Raw genomic sequence first — 25,367 nt, forward strand, 5'->3', positions numbered from 1 at the left:
GGCCTGAACACTTCACTGCAGGGGAGAGGGAAAACAGTTGGAGACATGTTAAGTGCAGTTGACTGTGTGAAAAAAATCTTTCAGTGCCAACGAACCGAAGAAGCATTCATCACAGTCTACACCAGTGCAACTGATCTGGTTACATCTTTGGACATCGAACCAATAAAGATGCCACATTTACGAAAGCCACAGAGGAGACATGCTGGCCCAGCTGAGCCCTACGTTCCATCCACAGATCAGGAGTACTACCGTGTACAGTTCTTCCAAGTCCTTGACATTGTAACAACACAGCTGACAAAGCGGTTTGAACAGGAAGGGCTACAGCAACTGGTCAAGCTGGAGAAAGTCCTACTCTCTGGTCAAGTTGATGACGTGGTTGACCTATATCCAGAGCTGCAGCTCCAGTCCCTAAAGGTGCAGCTGGCCATGTTAACTGCCAATTACACCTACAAAACCTGCTCAGAAGTGACAGAAATCATGAGGAACATGGTTCCCGAGGTCCGTGGTCTCTTCAGTCAAGTTGAGGCACTTCTGCGTTTGTTGCTCGTTGTTCCTGCCTCATCTGCTGAAGCAGAGAAAAGCTTCAGTGCCTTGAGACGCCTGAAGACCTGGCTGCGCTCTTCAATGTCACAAACCCGACTCAACAGTGTGGCTGTTTGTCATGTTCACAGAGAGAGAATGTATAACTTGGACAAGAAGAAACTGTGTCAAGAATTTGTTCAAGTTACTGATCGGCGCATGCATGTTTCTGGGTCATTTTAGAATCAGTAATAGTTTATTTTGTTTAAGTTACTTTTTTTTTGAGAATGTACATTGTTTCTTTCTGTATCTAAACTGCATTGCATGTTTTATTTTGTGCAAATAAACCTTTAACATTTCTTGGTTCGCTTGATTTTTCAGAACATTTTAACCAAATGCTTTCAAAAAGTGGTGGGGACAAAATCAGCCATTTCAAAAAGTGGTGGGGACATGTCCCCAGTGTCCCCAGTGTAAATGACACCTATGTATATAGGCTAAATAATCATGAACACAATGACGGGGTGAAATAGGCTGTGATGCATGGGGCACCAGGTAAAATCTTGCCTAGGGCAGCAAATTGGTCAGGGCCGGCCCTGTTAAAGAGAACGTTCACAGTAAAGTATATTTAGATTTGCCCTCGCTGGCATTTCTTCTCACTCACAAACCATTTAAGTCTGAACAACTTGCTTAATATGTCTTATTTATAAATGTGCCTGAAACCGTATCCAGAGTCACATGACGGCTCCTCCACGGCACTGGATATTTATAATAAATAAATACAAACTGAATTGTAATGATATCTGTTTTTATGTTAGTGTGGGAAAAAAAGTCACAAGAAAGACATTGCTCATTTGTTATTGCTGTTCAGTTCATTGCATTTTGATGTTCATGTCATGTATTTGTACTCAGTATGTAATATAACTGTACATATCTGTTCTGTTACAGTTAGTAACTGAAGTGTAGATTACATTTGTACAATTATATGAAAAAAAGAAGATTAAAATAAATGATAAACTCTAAAAACTCAACTTTTCTCTTTGTAACATATTTTTCAGGTTTGTTTCATAGCAATCATTCAGGCAATCATAATGTAACATTATTGGAAAAAAAATTCAGTACAAAAAATGCTAAACTTTGACAAAAAGTCATTTTTATTGTTATAATTGTGATTTCATATTTGAAAAACTTGTGAAAAGATATCTTTCAGCTAGTCAAACAGCAAACAGCATATAGTGTTTTATAAAGTGAATTTTACATAAAAAGCTGTTTTTGTATAAAAACCTATTTTAAAAAAAATATATATATTATTTATATCAATTTAAAATATATCATAAATCCTCCAAAAACTGCACAAATGTGGAGTAAAAACATTAATAAACAGTAAAATTATTATTTTTTTAAATAAAAACTATTATTTTGTTACAAAATTACATGTTGTGTCTCTGGAGACCCCAAGATCATGAGTGTATACCCCTATCCGAAGACCGCTCAAGGGTCAAGGGTCAACACAGTCATATATAGACAGTAAAACCCAACACATTATAACCAGATACAGTGCGCCAGCTCTTCTGGGACAACATCTTATTTATAAAAGGAGAAGTCTTGGACTCCCCAAAGACTGCCAACCATTGTGAAGTGAGTGAGCAAGACTCTGCAGTGCCACAACTATTAATAATTAATTAATTCATCTGGTTGACATTGAAAAAAGTACTCTTTGTCCATGTATTTAACAGAATCCAGAATCCAATAAACTGCACATTTTCTAAAAATGTTATGTTTAGCAGAATAGTCCAATGATGGGAGATGATGAACACACTGACAGTTCCCGTCGGGCCTTCACTGTTGCTTGTATGGACAAGTGCCCTAATCCTCATAATACAAACAGCAGCTGAGCTATATTTATGATTTTCCCATATAAGCACAAGCTGTTTATAACTTTGAGTCATAATTTCACAATGAGTCCAGTTTACCTTATCCCGTGACTGCTTAGATTTAATGGCCCAATAAAAAAATCTGTCAGAGATATTATTTTTCATTTGGAAGGATGACATGTGACTGTCCATCTCTGGTAATAAATCTTTGAGGTTTTGAAGATTTTAATTATATCTCCTGCTGGCAAAAGTTGGGAGAATTCTTGGAAAACCGGCCAAGCTGTACTCTCTGCCCCTTGCTCATGTGACCACTAACCACATTTATATCAAAACCTGAATTGCAATGTAAACTAACAACAGGAGCAGACAAAGCCGTTTTAACTCATTTCTAAGTTTTGATATCCTGAAACTGAATACCAGTGACATTAGTCTGCTTCTTTGCATCTGAGAGTTTCTCTGCTGTGCCAAGATCCATTACTTTTAAAGTTCTGCACTGAAACTGGACCTAAGCAACATCAAATTGAACTTATCAAACAGGCAATGCATTTGCATGAAAGAAATCTAACATTCACAAGAAAGTTACAATCTAAAAAAGCATGGACCGTGACAAACTATGTCTTTTAACCCGAAGCTCATTATCTGTGTGTACCAATATAACGGTATTCCTCGTATTAGTTGAATGACAACATCTTCCTATTTCCTCCCCGGAACAGAGAAACATCACACCACAGTAAAGACGTAACATGATCAAATCTGGCGGGACGGTTCTGCTGAGCGCTCAGTAATCACACTATATAAGCGGCAGCCCAACACTCACAGTGAACAGGCCAAGGTGAGGGACACATTTTAATTGGTCAGTTTCATTTTAATTTAATAATTAATGTAGAATGCCTGAGTGTCCTTATTCAAATGATGTATACTAACCCATAATTGAAGATGCTAATATACATCACTATCTCTTAGTCTTTTTCAGAAAGCTGTTGTTTTCCTCTAGGAGCATCGTGAAAGGTAAACTAATACCAGTTACATTTACTGATTAAAGTAACTGATTACAACACTGTAAAGATAATGACAAGATGACCAGTTTATAATGTGAATACCTGAAAGAAGTAGAGAGGTAGTATAAGCAGCGTTAAGGTGAGTTTATAACTCCACAGTGCGATCATGGGAGACGGGGAGATGGAGTGCTTCGGCCCGGCGGCCGTTTTCCTCCGCAAGCCGGAGAGAGAGAGGATAGAGGCTCAGAACACCCCCTTTGATGCCAAGACGGCATTCTTCGTGACAGACGCAGACGAGATGTACCTGAAGGGAACGCTTGTTAGTAAAGAGGGTGGAAAAGCCACTGTGAAAACTCACAGTGGGAAAGTAAGTATCGTTAGTTCTTCAGTTAAATATACAAATGTGTGCATGAAAGTCTCTCTTGATCACTGATCAATGTTCATTACAGACTGTCACGGTAAAAGAAGATGAAATCTTCTCCATGAATCCTCCTAAGTTTGATAAAATTGAGGACATGGCCATGATGACCCACCTCAACGAGCCGGCTGTGCTGTTTAACCTCAAAGAGCGTTACGCAGCGTGGATGATCTACGTAAGTCTGAGCTAATCATATCTTATTCCTGGGATGGGGCGGCAGCATTGTAAGACTGGACCTATCTATCTCCGTTTCAGACCTACTCTGGCTTGTTCTGCGTCACCGTCAATCCCTACAAGTGGCTCCCAGTGTACGATACAGTCGTTGTGAATGGATACCGAGGCAAAAAGAGGATTGAAGCCCCGCCTCACATCTTCTCCATCTCTGACAACGCCTACCAGTTCATGCTCACTGGTAAGTGGATTCCAGAAGTGTCTCAACAAGTGACTTATACAAGACAAACTTATATTTAAAAAAAAAAAAATTCACAATAACTACATATAATGTAAAATATTAGATACATTCTTCTATAAACTGTTGATTGTGCATTTTTAAGTTGTTTGATATTAACAAAATGTGCACATACATGATAAATCCATCACAGTTTTTGCCTTATCATATATAAAGTTTATATTGCAGGAAACTGCAAACTACCATTTTATTCATCCATGCGTGTTTGCGTCATATCCGTGAAAAAAGCAAAGAGTTCAGGCGACTACTATCTGGAAGTTGGTCCTCCACAAGTAACACTTAGTTTAATGCTTCAACCGCTGGAGAGCCATAATGCAGCCTTGATAGATGAATAGATTAAGCTAGTAAACCATACCAAGCTGTTTTTTCAACGTTGCATTCAATTAGTAATTGCTTCATAACAACCATTATTTAAGTATGCATTACTGAAACATTTTACTGAATCTCATAAAAACATGAATCATGTACTGACATGAATGAATGACTAGAAAAAATAATTAAACAGTTTATAACACTTTATGCCTTCAAAGTACTACCTAATTTGGAAACCCTGTTCACATTTCATGGTTTAATTTCAGATCGCGAGAACCAGTCTGTCCTGATTACGTGAGTGAATATTCTTCTTCTGCAATAACCTGAAGCTTTTCCATTATAATGTAAGTCCGTAGAGGATTTATTACTAAATAATGATCTATTGTGAACCTCCAGTGGAGAATCTGGTGCAGGAAAGACTGTGAACACAAAACGTGTCATTCAGTACTTTGCAACCGTTGGTGCAATGTCTAGTGCGAAGAAGGCAGAAAATGTCCCTGGAAAAATGCAGGTTAGTGAATATCTCTTCAAGACAATGTTATTGATAACAGTATTTGTGTTTTACCTAATAACTTTTCATTGTCCTACAATTACATATAGGGATCATTGGAGGACCAAATTGTGGCAGCCAACCCTCTGCTGGAGGCTTATGGTAATGCCAAGACCGTGAGGAATGACAACTCCTCTCGTTTTGTGAGTTACACTAATGAATCATTGTAACATTATACAACTTCAGTCACACTTTCAAAGCTGCCAATCTTCATAGGGTAAATTTCAATCTTCATAGGGTAAATTCATCAGGATTCACTTTGGTACCACTGGAAAACTGGCCTCAGCTGATATTGAAACTTGTGAGTAACATTGTTTTAAGCCAGACATTTTATTTGGAGAGTAAGATGTGGGTTAATCCATTTTTGTCTTTGGAAGATTTGCTGGAAAAGTCCAGAGTAACATTCCAGCTGTCTGCGGAGAGGAGCTACCACATCTTCTACCAGCTCATGACCGGACACAAGCCAGAGCTCCTCGGTGATAAATCCACAGTATTGTGCATTTCATTTATTTCCATGTTTGAGAACACTGTTAACATTCTGCACATCAACTCTTTACAGAGGCCCTGCTCATCACCACCAACCCTTACGACTATCCAATGATCAGCCAGGGCGAAATCACTGTCAAGAGTATCAATGATGTGGAGGAGTTCATTGCCACAGATGTATGTAGAATGTAGTAGTAGTAGTAGTAGTAGTATGCAATATATCTGTACATACATAAACATCAGAATAACACTAGCATAAACTGAAAACTGCATGACATACAATATAAAATACCCTTCTCTTTGACCCAAATAATATGTGATTCACTTGGTCACTGTAAAAAACAGACTGCCATTGACATTCTGGGCTTCACTGCTGATGAGAAAATCAGCATCTACAAGCTGACAGGTGCCGTGATGCATCATGGAGGCATGAAGTTTAAACAGAAGCCGAGAGAGGAGCAGGCCGAGCCTGACGGCACCGAGGGTAAGACGTACAATTAGCAGCACAAACTGACATGTAAACGTTTTCTTCATTAGTGACAATAATGTGTAAAACTGTTCTTCCTCAGTGGCTGATAAAATCGCCTACCTCATGGGCCTCAACTCCGCTGACATGCTGAAAGCTCTGTGTTACCCCAGAGTGAAGGTCGGAAATGAGATGGTGACCAAAGGCCAGACAGTACCACAGGTGATCACTTATCTACTCGAATAAAGTGTCTCGTAGACATTCACAGTTGTTTTGAGAAGTAAAAGAGTAATGATATAATCTATGCTGACCATTGAATTTCTCAGGTGAACAACGCAGTCTCTGCGCTCTCCAAGTCTGTCTATGAGAAAATGTTCTTGTGGATGGTCATCCGTATTAATGAGATGTTGGACACCAAGCAGCCTAGACAGTTCTTCATTGGTGTGCTGGACATCGCTGGATTTGAGATCTTTGATGTGAGCTTCAGCTATCAATGTCTCTAGCAATCAGGATATAAAAGATAATAGACAGTAGTAAGAACTTGCCTCTGCTTAATTGTCAGTTCAACAGCTTGGAGCAGCTTTGCATCAACTTCACAAATGAGAAACTGCAACAGTTCTTCAACCACCACATGTTTGTTCTGGAGCAAGAGGAGTACAAGAAGGAAGGCATTGAATGGGAGTTCATTGACTTTGGTATGGACTTGGCTGCCTGCATTGAGCTCATTGAGAAGGTAAGAGGACAGTCAGCAAATTAAAATGATTATTCATATTGTGCCTGTACTTGAGCGTGAATATTTCTTCAACAGCCAATGGGCATCTTCTCCATCCTTGAAGAGGAGTGCATGTTCCCCAAGGCTACAGACACAAGCTTCAAAAACAAGCTACATGATCAGCATCTGGGCAAAACTGCAGCTTTCCAGAAGCCCAAGCCTGCCAAAGGTAAGGCAGAAGCCCACTTCTCTCTGGTCCACTACGCCGGCACTGTGGACTACAACATTGGTGGCTGGTTGGACAAGAACAAGGATCCACTGAACGACTCAGTCGTGCAACTCTACCAAAAGTCATCGCTCAAAGTGCTGGCCTTCCTGTATGCCGTTCATGGAGCTGCCGAAGGTACGAACATTTGCATTTCATCAATTCCTTTGTGTTTTAATTATGTACAATACACATGCTAGGATTATCAGAGTGTAACACACTATGTGATCACAGATTCTAAATTATCATGAACATTTTATATATAGCTTTGCAAGATAACAAATAGATTCAACAAGATTCAAATAGAGATTTATTGAAGGGGTTAATGGAAATCAAAACAAGATCAATAAAGACCCATTTTTTTCCATTGACATAAAACAGCTGAGGGAGGAGGAAAGAAAGGCAAGAAGAAGGGTGGCTCCTTCCAGACAGTGTCTGCGCTTTTTAGGGTAAACAGATTCTCTCTTTTAATGAAGGAGGTGATTTTCTCTAATAAAGATTAGACTAATGACAAACGTTTCCACAGGAGAACTTGGGAAAGCTGATGACTAACCTGAGGAGCACTCACCCTCACTTTGTGCGCTGCTTGATTCCCAATGAGTCCAAGACTCCAGGTAAACTTAATCCATAACGACTCAAAAGTTTTTAAAATACCTCTGGAACCTTAAGAACATTTTCATTGCAGGTCTGATGGAGAACTTCCTGGTTATCCACCAGCTCAGGTGTAATGGTGTGCTGGAGGGCATCAGAATCTGCAGGAAGGGTTTCCCCAGCAGAATCCTCTATGGTGACTTCAAGCAGAGGTAAAGACACCTTTTTGCAACCACTGAATTAGAGATGATGCACCACATAATCTTCATCCTCTTATGACCATTTTTATCCTCCATGACTCTCCTCTGACTGTCCCCTAGATACAAAGTGTTAAATGCTAGCGTCATCCCTGAGGGACAGTTCATTGACAACAAAAAGGCTTCAGAGAAACTGTTGGGCTCTATTGATGTTGACCACACCCAATACAAGTTTGGACACACCAAGGTGATCAAACCGAAAAATGTCAATTCTGTCCTTATTTACTCACCCCTTCACATCGTAAATTGTACCATTTACTTTCTTCTGTGGAGCACAAGTGAAAGTTAATGTGGTCCGTCATGAACAACCTGAGTACATTTTTACACATTTTTGGGTGAAGCATCCCATTAACAGGGTCAATCATTTCAGAAATTCCATGGAAAACAAATAGCTGAATTACACAATGGCATTCTAAAAAATTCTGTACTTGCAACTTTAATGCAACAGTTTGAGGAAGGAGGGCCTTCCACTAGATGGTGAAGATGGAGGCATGGATTTGCTGCCATTCAAACAAAAGAGCATCAGTAAGGTCAGGCACTGACGCGGTGATGGCGTCTGGTTTTCAGTACAGTAAAGCAGTAGTTCTTCCACACCAGACTTAGAAAAGCATTCCTTAATGGATCCTGCTTTGTGCACACAGACATTGTTATGCCTCCCTAAAGAGTTGAGTCAAAGAGGACAGCACAGAATTCTCTAGAATGTAATTGTTACAGTTATAGTGTAGAATATAATATATTTGTTTCCACATCTACAATTATGAGGACTACTTGGCCTTTTTTAAAACTATTATCTTCCAAATGTTCTTGTAGGTGTTCTTCAAAGCTGGTCTCTTGGGTACTCTTGAGGAGATGAGAGATGAGAAATTAGCAACGCTGGTTACCATGACTCAGGCTTTGTGCCGTGGATACGTCATGAGGAAGGAGTTTGTCAAAATGATGGAAAGGAGGTACTTAAAAAACTGATTGGAACACAACTGTTTGTTACAAAAGACTGATAATGACTAATTTACTGATTGCAATTTACACAGAGAATCAATTTATTCCATCCAATACAACATCCGCTCATTCATGAATGTGAAACATTGGCCATGGATGAAACTGTACTTCAAGATCAAGCCTCTTCTAAAGAGTGCAGAGACTGAGAAAGAAATGGTAGCCATGAAGGAGAACTTTGAGAAAATGAAGGAGGATCTAACAAAGGCATTAGCTAAAAAGAAGGAGCTTGAAGAAAAAATGGTGTCACTTCTTCAGGAGAAAAATGACCTTCTACTGCAAGTAACATCTGTGAGTATTTCAGCTCTTATTGATCCTAATATTGGTGCTACAGCTATGAACAAAAGCCATTAAACTAAATCCATCTCAATGAACAGGAATCTGAAAACCTCTCTGATGCTGAGGAGAGATGTGAAGGTCTCATTAAAAGCAAGATCCAGCTCGAGGCCAAACTCAAAGAGTCAAACGAGAGACTGGAGGATGAGGAGGAAATCAATGCTGAACTGACTGCCAAGAAGAGGAAACTGGAGGATGAATGCTCTGAACTGAAGAAAGACATTGACGACCTGGAGCTCACCTTGGCCAAAGTGGAGAAGGAGAAACATGCAACAGAAAATAAGGTTAATAATCTTTTCACATGTTCTTCACACTGCTGACTGTTCAGGATCTTGAGGATGAAACCAGTGAACAATGTTTCCATTTAGGTTAAAAACCTGACGGAGGAGATGGCCTCTCAGGATGAGAGCATTGCCAAGCTGACCAAAGAGAAGAAAGCCCTCCAAGAGGCACACCAGCAGACTCTTGATGACCTTCAGGCAGAGGAAGACAAAGTCAACACTCTGACTAAATCGAAGACAAAGCTTGAGCAGCAAGTGGATGATGTAAGATATTTGGCATGAGAATAAGAGCATGAATCAACAAGAAATGAATGTTGTGTCTCTATACCAGAATTAAATGCTCTGGTTTCCATGACAATAGCTTGAGGGCTCACTGGAGCAGGAGAAGAAGCTCCGTATGGACCTTGAGAGAGCCAAGAGAAAGCTTGAAGGTGATCTGAAACTGGCCCAGGAGTCCATAATGGACCTGGAGAATGACAAACAGCAATCAGAAGAGAAAATCAAAAAGTGAGTGGACATCAGTCTTTATACAATTACACATTTTATAAAAAAGTAAGTATTCTGCACATTTTAAAAAACAATACTTTTAAAAACAGAAAAGACTTTGAGATAAGTCAGTTTCTCAGCAAGATTGAGGATGAACAGTCTTTGGGAGCACAGCTTCAGAAGAAGATCAAAGAACTTCAGGTAACCCTAACCCGAATCATTTCTGTGTGAAACTGTGAAGTAGATGCATAGCTGGGATAACCCGCATTACAAATATCACTGGATTATTCATTTTTCTTTCTTTATTTAGGCCCGTATAGAGGAGCTGGAAGAGGAAATTGAGGCCGAGCGAGCTGCTCGTGCTAAAGTGGAGAAGCAGAGAGCGGATCTCTCCAGGGAACTTGAAGAGATCAGTGAGAGGCTTGAGGAAGCTGGTGGTGCCACTTCTGCCCAGATTGAGATGAACAAGAAGCGTGAAGCTGAATTCCAGAAGTTGCGTCGTGATCTGGAGGAGTCCACCTTGCAGCATGAAGCAACGGCCGCAGCTCTCCGGAAGAAGCAGGCGGACAGTGTGGCTGAACTCGGAGAACAGATCGACAACCTTCAGCGGGTCAAACAGAAGCTGGAGAAGGAGAAGAGTGAATACAAGATGGAGATTGATGACTTGACAAGTAACATGGAGGCTGTGGCTAAATCAAAGGTAATGTCATTAGAGGATTATTAAATATAAAATCATCTCTACAAACATCTGGATATAACCTTGAATCTCTTTAGGGTAATTTAGAGAAGATGTGCCGTACCCTGGAAGACCAGCTGAGTGAAATCAAATCCAAGAGTGATGAAAATATTCGTCAGTTGAATGACATAAATGCACAACGTGCAAGACTTCAGACTGAAAATGGTAAGACAGAGTAAGCTACACGTGTAAAAGCTTCTCTTTTTTTTAAATGAGTAAAAAGTTTGTATGTTATTAAATTTCATTGTAATATCTGTAACCTGTTTCCAAGGTGAATTTAGTCGCCAACTGGAAGAGAAAGAAGGACTTGTTTCACAATTAACTAGAGGAAAACAGGCTTATACACAGCAAATTGAGGAACTCAAAAGACATATTGAGGAAGAGGTCAAGGTAGAGTTATACATAATTAATAATACCTAATTAATTGATAATCTAAACCATTGTATGGATGGTAGACTGTTGAAAAACTCAAAATGTTCTGCCTGATAGGCCAAGAACGCTCTGGCCCATGCGGTTCAGTCTGCCCGCCATGACTGTGATTTGCTCAGAGAGCAGTTTGAGGAAGAGCAGGAGGCCAAAGCTGAACTCCAGCGTGGGATGTCTAAGGCCAACAGTGAAGTGGCTCAGTGGAGAACCAAATATGAGACTGACGCCATCCAGCGCACTGAGGAGCTTGAGGAATCCAAGTAAATACATCAGTGGAACAAGTCTTCAGCATCCTACATTTAATATGTATAATATTAGTAAGATTTCATAATTTTATATCACTTCCCTCAGGAAAAAGCTTGCCCAGCGTCTGCAGGATGCTGAAGAATCCATTGAGGCGGTGAACTCAAAGTGTGCCTCTCTGGAAAAGACCAAACAGAGACTGCAGGGTGAAGTAGAGGATCTCATGATTGATGTGGAGAGGGCAAATGCATTGGCAGCCAACCTTGACAAGAAGCAGAGAAACTTTGACAAGGTAAGAAAGACATGGATAACTTATAAACCTAAACGTTGATGAACCGAGGACTTAGCTAATTAACAATGACTACATTTCTTTCATTTTCAGGTGCTAGCAGAGTGGAAACAAAAGTATGAGGAAAGTCAGGCTGAACTAGAAGGTGCTCAGAAAGAAGCTCGTTCTCTCAGCACTGAGCTTTTTAAAATGAAGAACTCCTACGAGGAAGCTCTTGACCACCTCGAGACACTGAAGAGGGAGAACAAGAATCTGCAACGTAAATGCAACTTTTATTTGTACACCAAGCACTAAAAAAAGAGATGCATTAAAACAGAAAATCTTACACTTATGATTTTTAAACCCTTTTAGAGGAGATTTCTGACCTCACCGAGCAGCTTGGAGAGACTGGAAAGAGCATTCATGAGTTAGAGAAAGCCAAGAAGACAGTGGAGTCTGAGAAATCAGAGATCCAGACTGCGCTTGAAGAAGCTGAGGTGCCATTTCTTCGCTATGATACTAACATTATGATACCATTGCTTTGCATAAAATTAAAACATTGAATATGGAATGGTTCTAAACCTTAAATGAAAATCTTAATTTCTGCTAATTATGTCCTTCTTAAACCTTCACTTATGTACTGCCATCACTCTAGAGGTTACAGTATATTGTGACAAATTAAAAAAGTTTCCTTTTGTCCTTGTAGGGCACCCTGGAGCATGAAGAGTCCAAGATTCTCCGTGTGCAGCTGGAGCTAAACCAGGTGAAGAGTGAGATTGACAGGAAGATTGCTGAGAAGGATGAGGAGATGGAACAGATCAAGAGGAACAGCCAAAGAGTGATCGATTCCATGCAGAGCACACTGGACGCTGAGATCAGGAGCAGAAATGATGCCCTGAGAGTCAAAAAGAAGATGGAGGGAGATCTGAATGAGATGGAGATCCAGCTGAGTCATGCCAACCGCCAGGCTGCCGAGGCCCAGAAACAGCTCAGGAACGTCCAAGGCCAACTCAAGGTATCTTTCTGTAGAATGTGGAAATGGATTAAGAATTGAATGTTTGACAAAATGAATATGATGCACGAACCAAAGCAAGAGAACTAACAAAGAAAGAATGTTGCCACAGGATGCCCAACTGCACCTTGATGAAGCTCTCAGAGGACAGGAGGACATGAAGGAACAGGTGGCCATGGTGGAGCGCAGGAATAACCTGATGCAAGCAGAGATTGAGGAGCTGAGAGCTGCACTGGAGCAAACGGAGAGAGGCCGCAAAGTGGCGGAGCAAGAGCTGGTTGATGCCAGCGAGCGTGTGGGACTGCTGCACTCACAAGTACAAAAAATGACTAAATACTTGGGAACAAATTCAGGATACATGGTAAACTTTCATATATAATGTACACTTAACTAACTGCTTACATCCCACAGAATACAAGTCTTATTAACACCAAGAAGAAGCTTGAGACTGATCTGGTCCAGGTTCAAGGTGAGGTGGAAGATTCAGTCCAGGAGGCCAGAAATGCTGAGGAGAAGGCCAAGAAGGCCATCACTGATGTGAGTGTTTACATTCTGCTTCTCTATTCTAACTTAAACAGTTATTTGACTTTGTGTTTAGGTTCATGTGGTAACAAAGGGAATATGCATAGAAGGTATTTTTAGCTATGAAGTGAAGTGAAGACCAAGTATGGTAACCCATACTCGGAATTTGTCCTCTGCATTTAACCAATCCAAGTTAGAGTTAGTGCACACACTTCAGGAGCAGTGAGCAGCCATGTTTTGTTGTGGCAGCTAGAGAGCGATTGGGGGTTATGTGCCTTGCTGAAGGGCACCTCAGTCATTACCTGCCGGTATTGAGAATCAAACCCTCGACTTTCGGGTTACAAGTCTGACTCTCTAACCATTAGGCCACAACTGCCCATCTAAATAGGTTAGTTGACTTAAATTGGCTTGTATTTCAGGCTGCCATGATGGCTGAGGAGCTGAAGAAGGAGCAGGACACCAGTGCTCACCTGGAGAGGATGAAGAAGAACCTGGAGGTGACTGTCAAAGACCTGCAGCACCGTCTGGATGAGGCCGAAAGTCTGGCCATGAAGGGTGGAAAGAAACAGCTCCAGAAACTGGAGTCCAGGGTAAATTTGAGTGTTCAGGAGCTTAACAAAACTCATTCTTAGATATACTGGTCGTGGCAGAGATTTGACAGGCAAAACAATTCTCTGTGAAGGTGCGCGAGTTAGAGTCTGAAGTTGAAGCCGAGCAGAGACGTGGAGCAGACGCTGTGAAAGGAGTACGCAAATACGAGAGAAGAGTGAAGGAACTTACCTACCAGGTAAAACTACTTTTAATTAGAAATTTACCACCTTTTACAATATACAGTTTAACTAAGACCATGACCAATATTTACACCCAAAGACTGAGGAAGACAAGAAGAACGTGACCCGACTGCAGGATCTGGTAGACAAGCTGCAGCTGAAAGTGAAGGCCTACAAGCGCCAGTCTGAAGAAGCTGTGAGTCTAATATCAAATCTTGAGCGTCAAGTTTTAGTATTGACAACAACATCCAGTGCAATCCATCTTGTGTAATCATAACAGGAGGAACAGGCCAACACTCACCTGTCCAGGTACAGGAAGGTGCAGCATGAGCTGGAGGAGGCTCAGGAGCGCGCGGACATCGCAGAGTCCCAGGTCAACAAGCTGAGGGCCAAGAGCCGTGAAGTTGGAAAGGTATTGTGAATTTATTTGCAAAAGGGGTAGGGGGTTAATCTTCACTGCTTAATATACATGCGTTTCTGACTGGGGGAAAAAACATGCAACTTATTGTCTTTTTATTTACTGCAGAGCAAGGATGAAGAATGAAGATGAGACATCACACCACATCTACAAGCAAGCATATAATATGACTTACTTGTACTGTGTCTTACATGTCCATTAAATGCAGTTTATCAAGGCGCTCTATGTCTGTCTGTATTGTAGACTGGTAGAACATGGCACCAATGTCAAGATCAAGGGTTCAATTCTCAGAGAGTGCATGGACTAATAAAAAAGAAGTTAGGAAAACTTAGGAAAGTTTCTACCAAATCTACAGGTGTGTAAATGCCTCATTTACTCAATACCTCAAAACACTCATTTAAAAAATCAGCAAATTAATAATAATTTCATCTGTCAAACATAATACAAAAGCTTCTCACTTTTATTGATGAATGAGAATTACTGTGTGCAAATTAAATCTCAAATTCTTTAATAATAATTATAATAATAAATTCATTACATTTATATAATGCTTTATATAGCTCGGCACTCAAAGCGCTTTACATAGGGGACACTTTTACATTTACATTGGGAAACTTAATATTCAACGATATTATTTATCTGAATGTACAGGGTTTTAATAAATAATATTTTAGCATCCAAATACATCGCGAATATGGAAACATTTGGTATTTGTGGCGATTGAGAGAGAGCGGTTATGTGAGCTCAATGCCGGTTTCTTTTTCAGTTTCACTTTAAATTAATTTGTTTTGGCGAATGTCACAAATGTCTCTGCATTGCAAATTTATTGCAAAATATTCTCATGCACTTAAATTTAACTTTGACAGAGCTGGCTCCGTGTCTGGTAAATTGACCATGTTTGTTTAACAATAACTAGGCAAGTTTTATGATGCAACTGAAAAAGCAAAAACTAAAAGATCAATATTGTGATGCATCAAACAACACAATGTTTTTACCAGGGCTGCACGATTCGGGGAAAATGTCATATTGCGATTATTGAGGTCAATATTGCAATTGCGATATGCGATTGCGATATAATAAACAAATGGTTTCATGAGTCAACTTGCTTGGTTCTCAAGTAAAATGCACACACAGATTAGGCGACACACTGGCTGCGTGGCGTTTTCTATGTCTTTGCACACCAGAAATGTGTCTGACGCGGTGCTGCTGCTGCCAGGTGACATATGATAAGCCTCATTGGTGATATATTCGACATATGGGGAGAGAGTTGTGGAAGGCCTATACTTCATGTTAAAGTCCGCGTGAACCGGAAGTTGCAAACGACTTTTCTCCAGTGTTGTGACGTATTTCTTCTTCTTCTTCTATTCCTTTCCGGCAGACTAGGCACTACTAGTGCATTGCTGCCTCCCACTGGTGATAAAGATAGTCTACATTAAGGCTCCCCCTAGCCTATATTTTCCAATATATGCCCGCGGCCTTTAGGAAGTGAAATAGTTCCAATGCTCTTTCTGTTTGATTAGGACCATCACCCATCAGAGTTTTAACAGAGAATAAATCAACTCCCAGAACGTTTAGACCAATGAATAACAATCTCCTTTCCTCAGCATATCTCGGACAGAACATGATGACATGCTTGACAGACTCCTGTACTCCACAGGCTTGACACTTGTCGTCCCTCTGCTTTCCCACCAGAAACAGCCCACTTGCCAATCCACAATGACCCAGTCTTAATCGGGCCAACTTAATCTGATCCATCCGAGGCAGGATAATTGAATTCCCAGGGTTGACTAATGGTTTTATGTCATAGAACTTCCTCCCGCTAATGTCTTTACTCCACTCGTGCTGCCATTGTTGTGTCAGTCTTTCCTTAATGATGCTACGGCACTCCAGTCTGTCAAATGGCACCTCCACCTCCACATTTTCCTAAACTAAACTTGACCTAGCAGCCTCATCAGCAGCCTCATTCCCCTCAACCCCCACATGTGCTGGAACCCACAAGAAACCCACACTACACCCCCGCCTCTCTAATCTATAAACACTTGTTAAGATCTCCCCGACTAAATCTAACCTAGCCCCTCCTCTTTCTCCCCCTATCGCCATCAAGCCAGATAGCGAGTCAGAACAAATGATGGCTTTCTCCACCCCACCTTCTTCCACCCACCTCAGAGCCCATATGATTGCTACAAGTTCAGCTGTAAAGATTGAAAGACCATCAGGCAATCTATGACACTGTCTAACATGGAAATGCGGAACATATAAACCAAAGCCCACATTCTTACTCTCAGGGTCTCTAGATCCATCTGTATAAATATCTATGTAGCTATTCCATAAATTCCTAAGATGCTCCTGTACATAGTGATCAACATTTCCTACACTTCCTTCCTTTATTAAATTTTTAATAGATATATCTACATCAGCCTCAGGCAATAACCAATGAGGGATAGATGGCCAGTACAGAAGGCACCATTTTCCTTTCATTAAGCTTAAGCTCCTCTGCGTATGTCTTAACAGAATGTAAAACACTAAATATATTAAAGTCTACTCTCACCCTTCCTAAACTCCCAACACTCTGCTAACAAAGAAATTGAAGGAAGAGCTGACCCAGAGCTTTTGATTTTTACGAAATAATTTAATGCCAATTTTGCACGTCGCAGCCTTAACGGAACCTCCCCTGCTTCCACCAGAATCGGCGTTGTCCGGAATGCCCCAGTACATATCCTCAAAGCCCTAGATTGAACCACATCTAACTTACTAAGTGTGGACCTAGCTGCTGATCCATATGCAAGACACCCATAATCAAAAACTGATCTTATCATAGCTTTATAAATCATCAGCATAAGATTCCTGTCTGCACCCCAAGAGCATCCCACCAAACACCTCAAAATATGAATAACCTTTCCACATTTATTCACTTCTACATACATGTTCTTTATACGTTAGCTTTTCATCTACTTGTGACGTATTTCCCAGTGAAAAGGAATATTGAACAGAGGGCAGGGTTTTACTCTAGCGCTCCTCCTCTCCATCTCTGCTCATTGCAGACTAACGGTTGGAGTGGTTAAGCGTTTCCCAACCCATGCCGTCAAACCTACATCATCAGAGAAGGAACGCCATTCCAGACCGGAAGTAACTTTTCAGACTTTGATTAAAGATTATTGATTAAACAATTTTTTTTCTGTGTATTAACTTGCACGGATTAATTTTTCACCACAAGACTAATAATATGCGCTAACAAAGTAAATAGGGTCAATTTTGATTTCAGTTGGACTTTTAAAAAAAATAGCCTATACTAGGCTATAGCAGCAAAGACAACGGCAGTGTTGACGGCAAAATAGGCTACAGAATATTTCGTTCTGTATTGACAGGTACAGTATTTGAAAATCGATAATATTTTTTTAAATTACATTTATATCTGCAGTTATGTCAAAACCTAGAGACTTTCAAACATCAAAATGTCATTTATTAATATGTATTCGTGTCAAAATGACAAACAAACATCTTTTCCTATTCTATTTTGCCTGGAAACGCTTCCAAAACGCTTGCGTGTCGCGTGAAAAATAGGCGTCGGTTCTATTCCTAGCATGCACGAGTTTTCCGCGGCTCGAGCCGCTCCTGAGACGCGCATGTCACGCAGGCAGTGTGCAAGCTCTAACCTGTTAACATATGGCGCTCGAAATGTTTCATTCGGCGACGACAATGCCAAGCACGACAGATAACACACGTGTATACGTGCGTGTACGTCTCCATTTGTTTTATATGGAGATGTACACGCAAATATCACGTCACGTAGACACGTCAATAACGTGTAGCTGTTGATCGTTACAGACGTGACGGCGGCGTCACGTTAGAAGTTAACGTGTGGATAATATGAGGTGTGATTTGTGCACTTTTTGGCGATCGCATCATACACATCATACCTGGGCTCAGTGGCGGTTCTAGACCACAGTAACTGGGGGAGCCAGGCAGGGTCCACTTGTGCTTTTAGGGGGCACACCTTTAACATTTATCTTAACCTATTTTCAGTATTATTTCAAGTCATTTTTCACCATGTCATGCATGACTGCAATCTCTAGAAAAAGCGAATAAATTATATTAGCTAAGCTAATAAAACAATTTCAATTCAAACTAGAAAAATGCATTTCCGGAGGAACTGCAAAGTGTGCTTGCTCGGGTGCAGTGCACTAACGTTAGCAGGTAGTGGATAGATGCGAGATGCGAGAAAAAATGTGAGAATGTGAGTAAAAATATGTCTTTTATTTTCGAATTTAATTCCTCAATCAGTGCTGGACCGGCATTTTCTGTCTTCCGCTGAGCCCTGGCCGTAGACAGATCATATGTTTTACCCTGTCAATGCAGTGGTCTGCGTTGCGCTGATCTTATTCACACTATCGAGTGTAGGTGCAGCATTCTAACATTGAGTCATAATGAGCTGTTTGTGAAGAAATTATCTGCTTCCAAATTATGTCATTTTAATCACGAAATTGAAACATTAAAAAACAATTTGCTCTTTATGGTGTGCGAGTGATAGAGCGCGGCAGCAACGAACCATCAGCTTGCAGCGTAACAACATTGAATGCTCGGCCGAACAGCTGATCATAGCTGTACAGGGCGCCTTATTATTTTTCATCTCCATAAATATATCTAGTAGTAAAGCTAATGCAAGGGCTAGTAATCTATTAATCTTTTGCTGATACTTCCTTAGCTGAAATTGCTCACTCGTTCAGTCATTCACTAATCCCTACATAGTGAATGGCAGTTGAGTGCACTACATCAGCAAAGAATTCGGACGCTGACATAATTATCACGCGCCAGAGAGCTCGGACAATTTGTCATAAACATTACCTACCCATCTTTAATATTTCCTTTTTTTGGCTGTATGAATTGTATGTAACAATTGTATGTATGCATTTTTCACGTTTATTGCGTTATTTGATTTTAAAAAAAGATAATAAAAACACTTGCTTGTCATATTTATTTACTTTTTACATTTATATGTGAAAATAAAAGAGAACAAAACACTACACAACACATTTGTTTATTCAAATATAGATATAACGGTATATATAAATAAATAACCAGGCGTCTGGTCTTATAAATGATTGTTTTCTAACTCGCGTGCACCGTTGCCATGGTGACATTTTTGTTTATTTTTCATTCGCGCTCTATCGCCTTATCGTGTTGGATTGTGGGAAATAGTGTCTCAGCAAGTGTACATCGTATGTACACTCGAATTCAGAGAGGATTGTGGGTAAAAGTAGTGAAGAATGTAGGGAATGAATTCGGACACCACTACAAAATGGCCGACACATTAATAGTGCACTATATAGTGGATAGGGAGCGATTTCAGACACAGCTCTTGTCATCATGGAGAGCGCAGTTCATGGTTGCATAGCAACGACAGACGCCACAGGAGAACAAGCGCTTGTGGAAAGGAGACAGCGGCGCGCTCGCGCTTTCCACTTGTTTTTACACATCTAATGTGCGTTCCATTCGACAGGGTCCATTTGCCCTGCAAATGTCATCAAAGAAAGTCAACGACGGAGTCGCGCAGATTATGATATAACATAAATATATATAGGACTACATTCATATTTTAATTTTTATTATTATATTATATATTTACAATTATATTGCACTATTTTACAACTACCTAAAATAAAATCACTTTACTTCACAAACTAGCTAAGCTGGCTGCATTCACTGAGGTAAATTATAATAATCAAAAATAGTATATGTAATATTCACAACAATAACCGTTAAAAATACTGTCATTTGTATAACAATGGCGAAATGTATGAATACTTACACACATACGTAAACTCCTCCATCGTTAAGTTATGACCGTTCTGACTGGTGATGACGTGGTGCGCGAAATGACAGTTGGGTGATCATCGCTCTCCACTTCCTGTGAAGTGATGTATCGATGTTCCCTTATTCCCTATGCCGTGCGCAGTGCCCTTCGAACTGAACATGTTCGCTCCCTTCGGATTAGAATCTAACTTAAGATGGCGGAAAACCCTGTGAAGTCCACTTCGCAGTCCACTTACGGTCAAATGGAACGCACCTCTATAGAGCGACGTTGTTGATTGTTTGAGCATGTGACTGCGCGTTTCTCCTTGTTTTCTATTGTTATGCGCAGCATATTTCCCGTGCGCACAAACACAGCCACAGACAATGAATTGTTTGTTCGGTTAGCGAAGAAGAGCATGATGTATTTTGTATAAAGTTTTTTTTTTTTTTTTTTTTTTGTTATTAACTGCTTTGAGAACTGGAAATGCACAATTCATGCATACAAATCCTGTATATATTAATAAATGAAGATGATTAAATTAGACCAATGCAAAAAACGAAATTCATGCCTGCATTTATTAAGACAAACCTAGTAAAAACGAATGCAGTCTATACACTGACTTGGCAGCTCTGTGAAATGTAATACAACAGTGCCACATACTGTCTAAATGCATTAACATTAAAAGTGTGAGGTGAAACTCTTGCATAGACATAGGTAAATGCGTTTGTCTATTAGCCTGAAATAAAAAAAAAAAAAATTAAAAATCAGATCTTGTGCTTCCTCACATTGGAGTCCCGAGTTCATGTACAAAGTTTGGTTTCAATACGTGACAGAGTTCCTGAGATATGGACGACTTCCTGTTTGGCGACTACGCCGCTGATTTCGTTTGGCTGTGACGGGCAAACGCTTCCAAAAATCAAAAATCCTTCTAGTAACTTTTGTGAGGCTTGGTCCAAGGATCATGTACGTCCAGTTTCGTGAAGTTCGGACCAAATTTGTGACCTGTGAAAATTTAGTTTCGCTTTCTGTTCAATCCAATATGGCGGACGAATGACATGGACTCGTGATGTCATCTTCGCGAGCAACTTACACCGGTACTGACCGGACGTTTTAAAGTTGGAACGGTGTCTCTGTCTCAAAGGGCCTAGGCGCAGGAGCTGGCCAAAATTTTTCTCCCGGGAATAATAAGAAGAAGAAGAAGAAAACTTAAGAAGAACAATAAGTGTGCTGCTTTCAGCAAGCACACTTAATGATTAATGACCTGTTCAGAATAAGCATTTTTTTGCTACTATGTTAAGAGCATACAAATATATCACCCAATTCAGGCAAAACAATTGACAGCCCTGATAAATAAAGTAAAAGGCTTAAACGGATGCATCTTGTTTTCACCTGCAGGAAAAACAAACACTTAAAACAAAAATGACAGGAAATGACCACTAAAATCAGTAGGTGGCAGCAGAGGGACACTTATTTGCTCATTAGCCATGTCCACTCCTTGATATACTTGTAGGAAGTTTCAGTAAGTCTTGGGTCATTTATTCCTGTACATTAAGGGCTCAATGCATTAACAATTTCTGAAAGGAGCAATGTTCGATATAGTGTACGTTTGCTTTTGTAAAATATTTTCAGTGCTTTAAATGTCTTACAGATTTGTATTATATGGGGGTTCTGCATCTTTGGAAGTTATTCCACTAACACAAGATAAATAATGAGTGAAATGTATGACTGAATGATTTTTTTAATTTTATTTTTATGTCAAAACGAAGAGTTTGTAATGTAATTTGTAGCATCTTTTATTAACAGAATAATCTTTTATTAACAGAATAATAGACTTAAATGGTCAGAGTATGACTGCTTTATGGTATTGCCTGCATGCTGGTCCTATTCCTGTCTACCTATTTATACATGAGATACCCATACCTTTACTCTGCTCTTAAGCACACACAATAATCATAAATGCTACACTAAATCTTTAAATCCTGGGAAATAAAGTTTGTTACATAAATAAGAATTACAGTAAAAGCATTCACTTAACAATTTCACAGGTAATGAAGTACATGTTATACAATATGCAGTGTTCAGTATTTTCAGTAAACTATGGCTACGATTTATATTTATATTCTTTATATCACAATGACATACATATGTAGCCTACACATCAGTGATGCGCGGGTTGATCCAAAATGAGCGGTTACCCGCCGTTACGAGTCATCCAAAAATATTTTTAATGATATTCGGTTCGCGGTCGGTCGGGTCGTTTGAAATAAAGATGCCAATTAAACCTTTGTAATTTACATAGTACTAGACACAATTTTCTATGAAATACATAGGCCTACACTTTATTGGCTGAATAACTGGCAAGAAGTACGATGACGCACGAGCTCAGTCTGCAGGTAGAGATGGAGGCGGCAAGAGAAAAGGTGAAGACTGGGGAGTGGAAGTAGCCTGACTACGTCAGACTTCCTACTTCCGCTCAATTTCATTTCGCTTCTGTACTCAGTCTGATACAGCGTAATAGCTTTCCGTTTTCTTTCTCGCGGGGAGGGGGGAGGGGGGGGGGGGGGAATGGGGGGCGCTTGTCTGATGTTTAAAATCATTGGTAAGCCAATCACATAACGTTTGGTTATGGCGTGTGTTATGCGCATGCTCAGCCGCATCTAACTTCCACTGTAAACACATGTATGATGCGAAAACAAAACCATCGAGCGAAATACCGGAGTAAACATGGCTGTGAACGACTTTTGCAGATTATGTGAAGTAAATCTATGCATCCACGGTACAATCAGCATCTACGTCACGGCTCTCAGCCCGCCCTCTGTTCGTTGATTGGCCCGGCTGTTTTCAGACCGGAGAAAAACGCTTTTCAATTGTGCCATGCCAGACTCTGTCTACGAAGCAAAGCGAAGTAGCAGAGTTTGGTATTACCAGGCTAGAGTGGAAGCTCCGCAAATACACAAATAGAAAGAGCAAAGTGTGGGAGACATTTGCCGAAATAATGAAAGATGATGACCAAAGTGCTGGCTTTGTCATGTGTACTTCTTGCGATGCTATTTACACATTTGATAGCCACAAAACTGGCACGACCAACCAGGCACGGCGCCAGGATTCCAGTTTTGGATGGGCCAGACCAATTGTGATAAAAAACGTTATCCAATCACTGCTTAGCCCAATAAAAAAATATTGACTAATATAGCTGTTATATTATCTGTGCGTATACATAATATAGATTTTAATAGCTTGATACTTTTTAAATATTTTGTTGCATTGTTAAAAGTTTCGGTGCATAGGACAGACCTATCCGCGATCGCTCTCCATGGTTCTGACCAAAGAAGAGCGCTTTGGAATCTCCATTACGCATCATACCTGGGCTGCATTTTCCGATACCATTGTCTCTTAGCGCGCTACGAAGACTCTTAAGGTATAATTTAACTAAAGGTATACTACCACTAAAGGTAGCCTATATCATTGCTAGGCGTCTTCAGGGCTATCATCCACTCGCGAGGCAGAGGCGCTGAAAGGCATGGCGCTGGCGCCCTCCTAGCAACGGGGCTGTTTTTGGTAAAACATGATTTTGACGACTTCATTAAAGGTGCTATAAGCGATCTCACGCGTTTTTTAGGGCAAAACATTTTTTTTTCACATACGCAAACATCTCCTCACTATCCGCTAGCTGCCTGTCCCCTGAACACACTGTAAAAAAAACATGGTCTCTGCAGACAGCCCACGCTCCACAAACTGCAGCAAAAACAAACTGAGCAACAAACAGAGCATGAAACATAACAAACTGTTCCAGCCAATAACCGACAAGAATGATGTGGGGGTGGGGTTCGGGGGGTTAGTGCGCGTATGAGGAGGAGGGAGGGTCTAGCTAGCCTCCATTTTGTTTGATAATTCAAACATCAACAAGAGGTTAGGCCAACCAAGATCGCTTACAGCACCTTTAAGTTTTGTTTTATAGAAAACTCTTTTTAAAAGATTTTCGTTTTGTATAAATTGTATCTTAATTTTGATCAATGTTTTATCAATCAATTGCCTGTATTTAATGAATAAGAAGCAAATATATAGCAGACAATGTAATAAGGCGAAGGCACGATCACTTGCATTGCATGTGAACTGGAGGGCGCCGAAACTCAGCTTGTGCCTCACAATTTTGAGAAATATATATATTACAGAAAGCTTGAAATGTCTACTTTTAAACGAAAATATTAAAACCAAAATAAATAGGCTACTCTCTGATTATGTAATCCATATGAAATGTGCATTTCTCTCTGGCGTTCATGGCGAGTCCGAATCGTCAACTTCATCTTTGCAGCGACACAGAAAACACCAGTTTATTACTAAACAATCAAATGTTTCCTTGCTAATTTAGACACATTCATAATAATTACTTTAACCGGTTCTTTGTGCAGGCTTTATGCGTGCGGTCATAACGCTTATTATCCTGTAGGCTATAGCCTATTTAAGTAATTAAATTAATATAAAGGGGCGATTTGTCCACGAATGCCTTAAATGAACAACTACTAGTCGACTAGAAAAAAAATTAGTCGGAGGCAGCCCTTATTCCACATATTTTCGAACCAGCAGGCCATTCTGGGTTGAGCGAGCGACCCTGCGGAATGAGTGAGCGGAGCGGAATATGCTCTCCACTCACGAGCTCTGATCGGAACAAACCCGAACCTCACTGTCTGCTGAACTTGCGCAGAAACATCAAAATAGACATAGCCAGCTTTTTAAAATTGTTTATAGCCAAATTTTTAAAATTTAGACTATTTTAGTAGCCTACAAATTATGAGCTTATTGACGAGTTTTTATAATTCTTGACAAAATTAGAATAGGCTATATAAAAATAAAATTCCAATGACGCTACGATGAGCATTTACTACTTTTAAAAAATGCGGGTCAGGAAGCGGGTCGGGTACAATATTTTCTTTTTCTTTTTTTGCGGTCCGAGTTGCGGGCGGGTTAGTTGAAAACGTCGGTCGGGTGCGGGTTGTTTATACATTGACCCGCGCATCACTGGTACACACACACACACACTCTGTATGTGTATATATATATATATATATATATATATATATATGTGTGTGTGTGTGTGTGTGTGTGTGTGTGTGTGTGTGTGTGTGTGTGTTACATTCTCTATAAAGTATATTTACTGTATTACTGTATGTAAA

General features: G+C 40.2%; 1 protein-coding gene across 1 annotated transcript; it reads left to right on the forward strand.

The window, feature by feature from the left end:
• Positions 1-3,220: 3,220 nt before the first annotated feature.
• Positions 3,221-14,623, forward strand: LOC311071516 (myosin heavy chain, fast skeletal muscle-like). Its single transcript, XM_084095894.1, has 41 exons — positions 3,221-3,243; positions 3,354-3,398; positions 3,548-3,755; positions 3,838-3,981; positions 4,062-4,218; positions 4,854-4,881; positions 4,984-5,098; positions 5,188-5,280; positions 5,375-5,438; positions 5,515-5,613; positions 5,697-5,800; positions 5,969-6,107; positions 6,193-6,311; positions 6,416-6,565; positions 6,652-6,822; positions 6,898-7,204; positions 7,448-7,515; positions 7,593-7,680; positions 7,752-7,869; positions 7,978-8,101; positions 8,725-8,861; positions 8,943-9,198; positions 9,285-9,527; positions 9,612-9,788; positions 9,886-10,031; positions 10,121-10,211; positions 10,321-10,710; positions 10,785-10,911; positions 11,018-11,136; positions 11,236-11,432; positions 11,524-11,707; positions 11,798-11,963; positions 12,056-12,180; positions 12,390-12,698; positions 12,808-13,011; positions 13,107-13,232; positions 13,637-13,807; positions 13,900-14,004; positions 14,088-14,183; positions 14,268-14,399; positions 14,514-14,623. Exons 3-41 carry the CDS (start codon positions 3,555-3,557, stop codon positions 14,529-14,531), a joined length of 5,808 nt encoding a protein of 1,935 aa, XP_083952020.1. The 5' UTR covers positions 3,221-3,243; positions 3,354-3,398; positions 3,548-3,554; the 3' UTR covers positions 14,532-14,623.
• Positions 14,624-25,367: the final 10,744 nt, after the last annotated feature.

The sequence above is a fragment of the Abramis brama genome (genome assembly GCF_963993115.1).
Source record: "Abramis brama genome assembly, chromosome: 20".
NCBI classification, from domain to species: Eukaryota; Metazoa; Chordata; class Actinopteri; order Cypriniformes; family Leuciscidae; genus Abramis; species Abramis brama.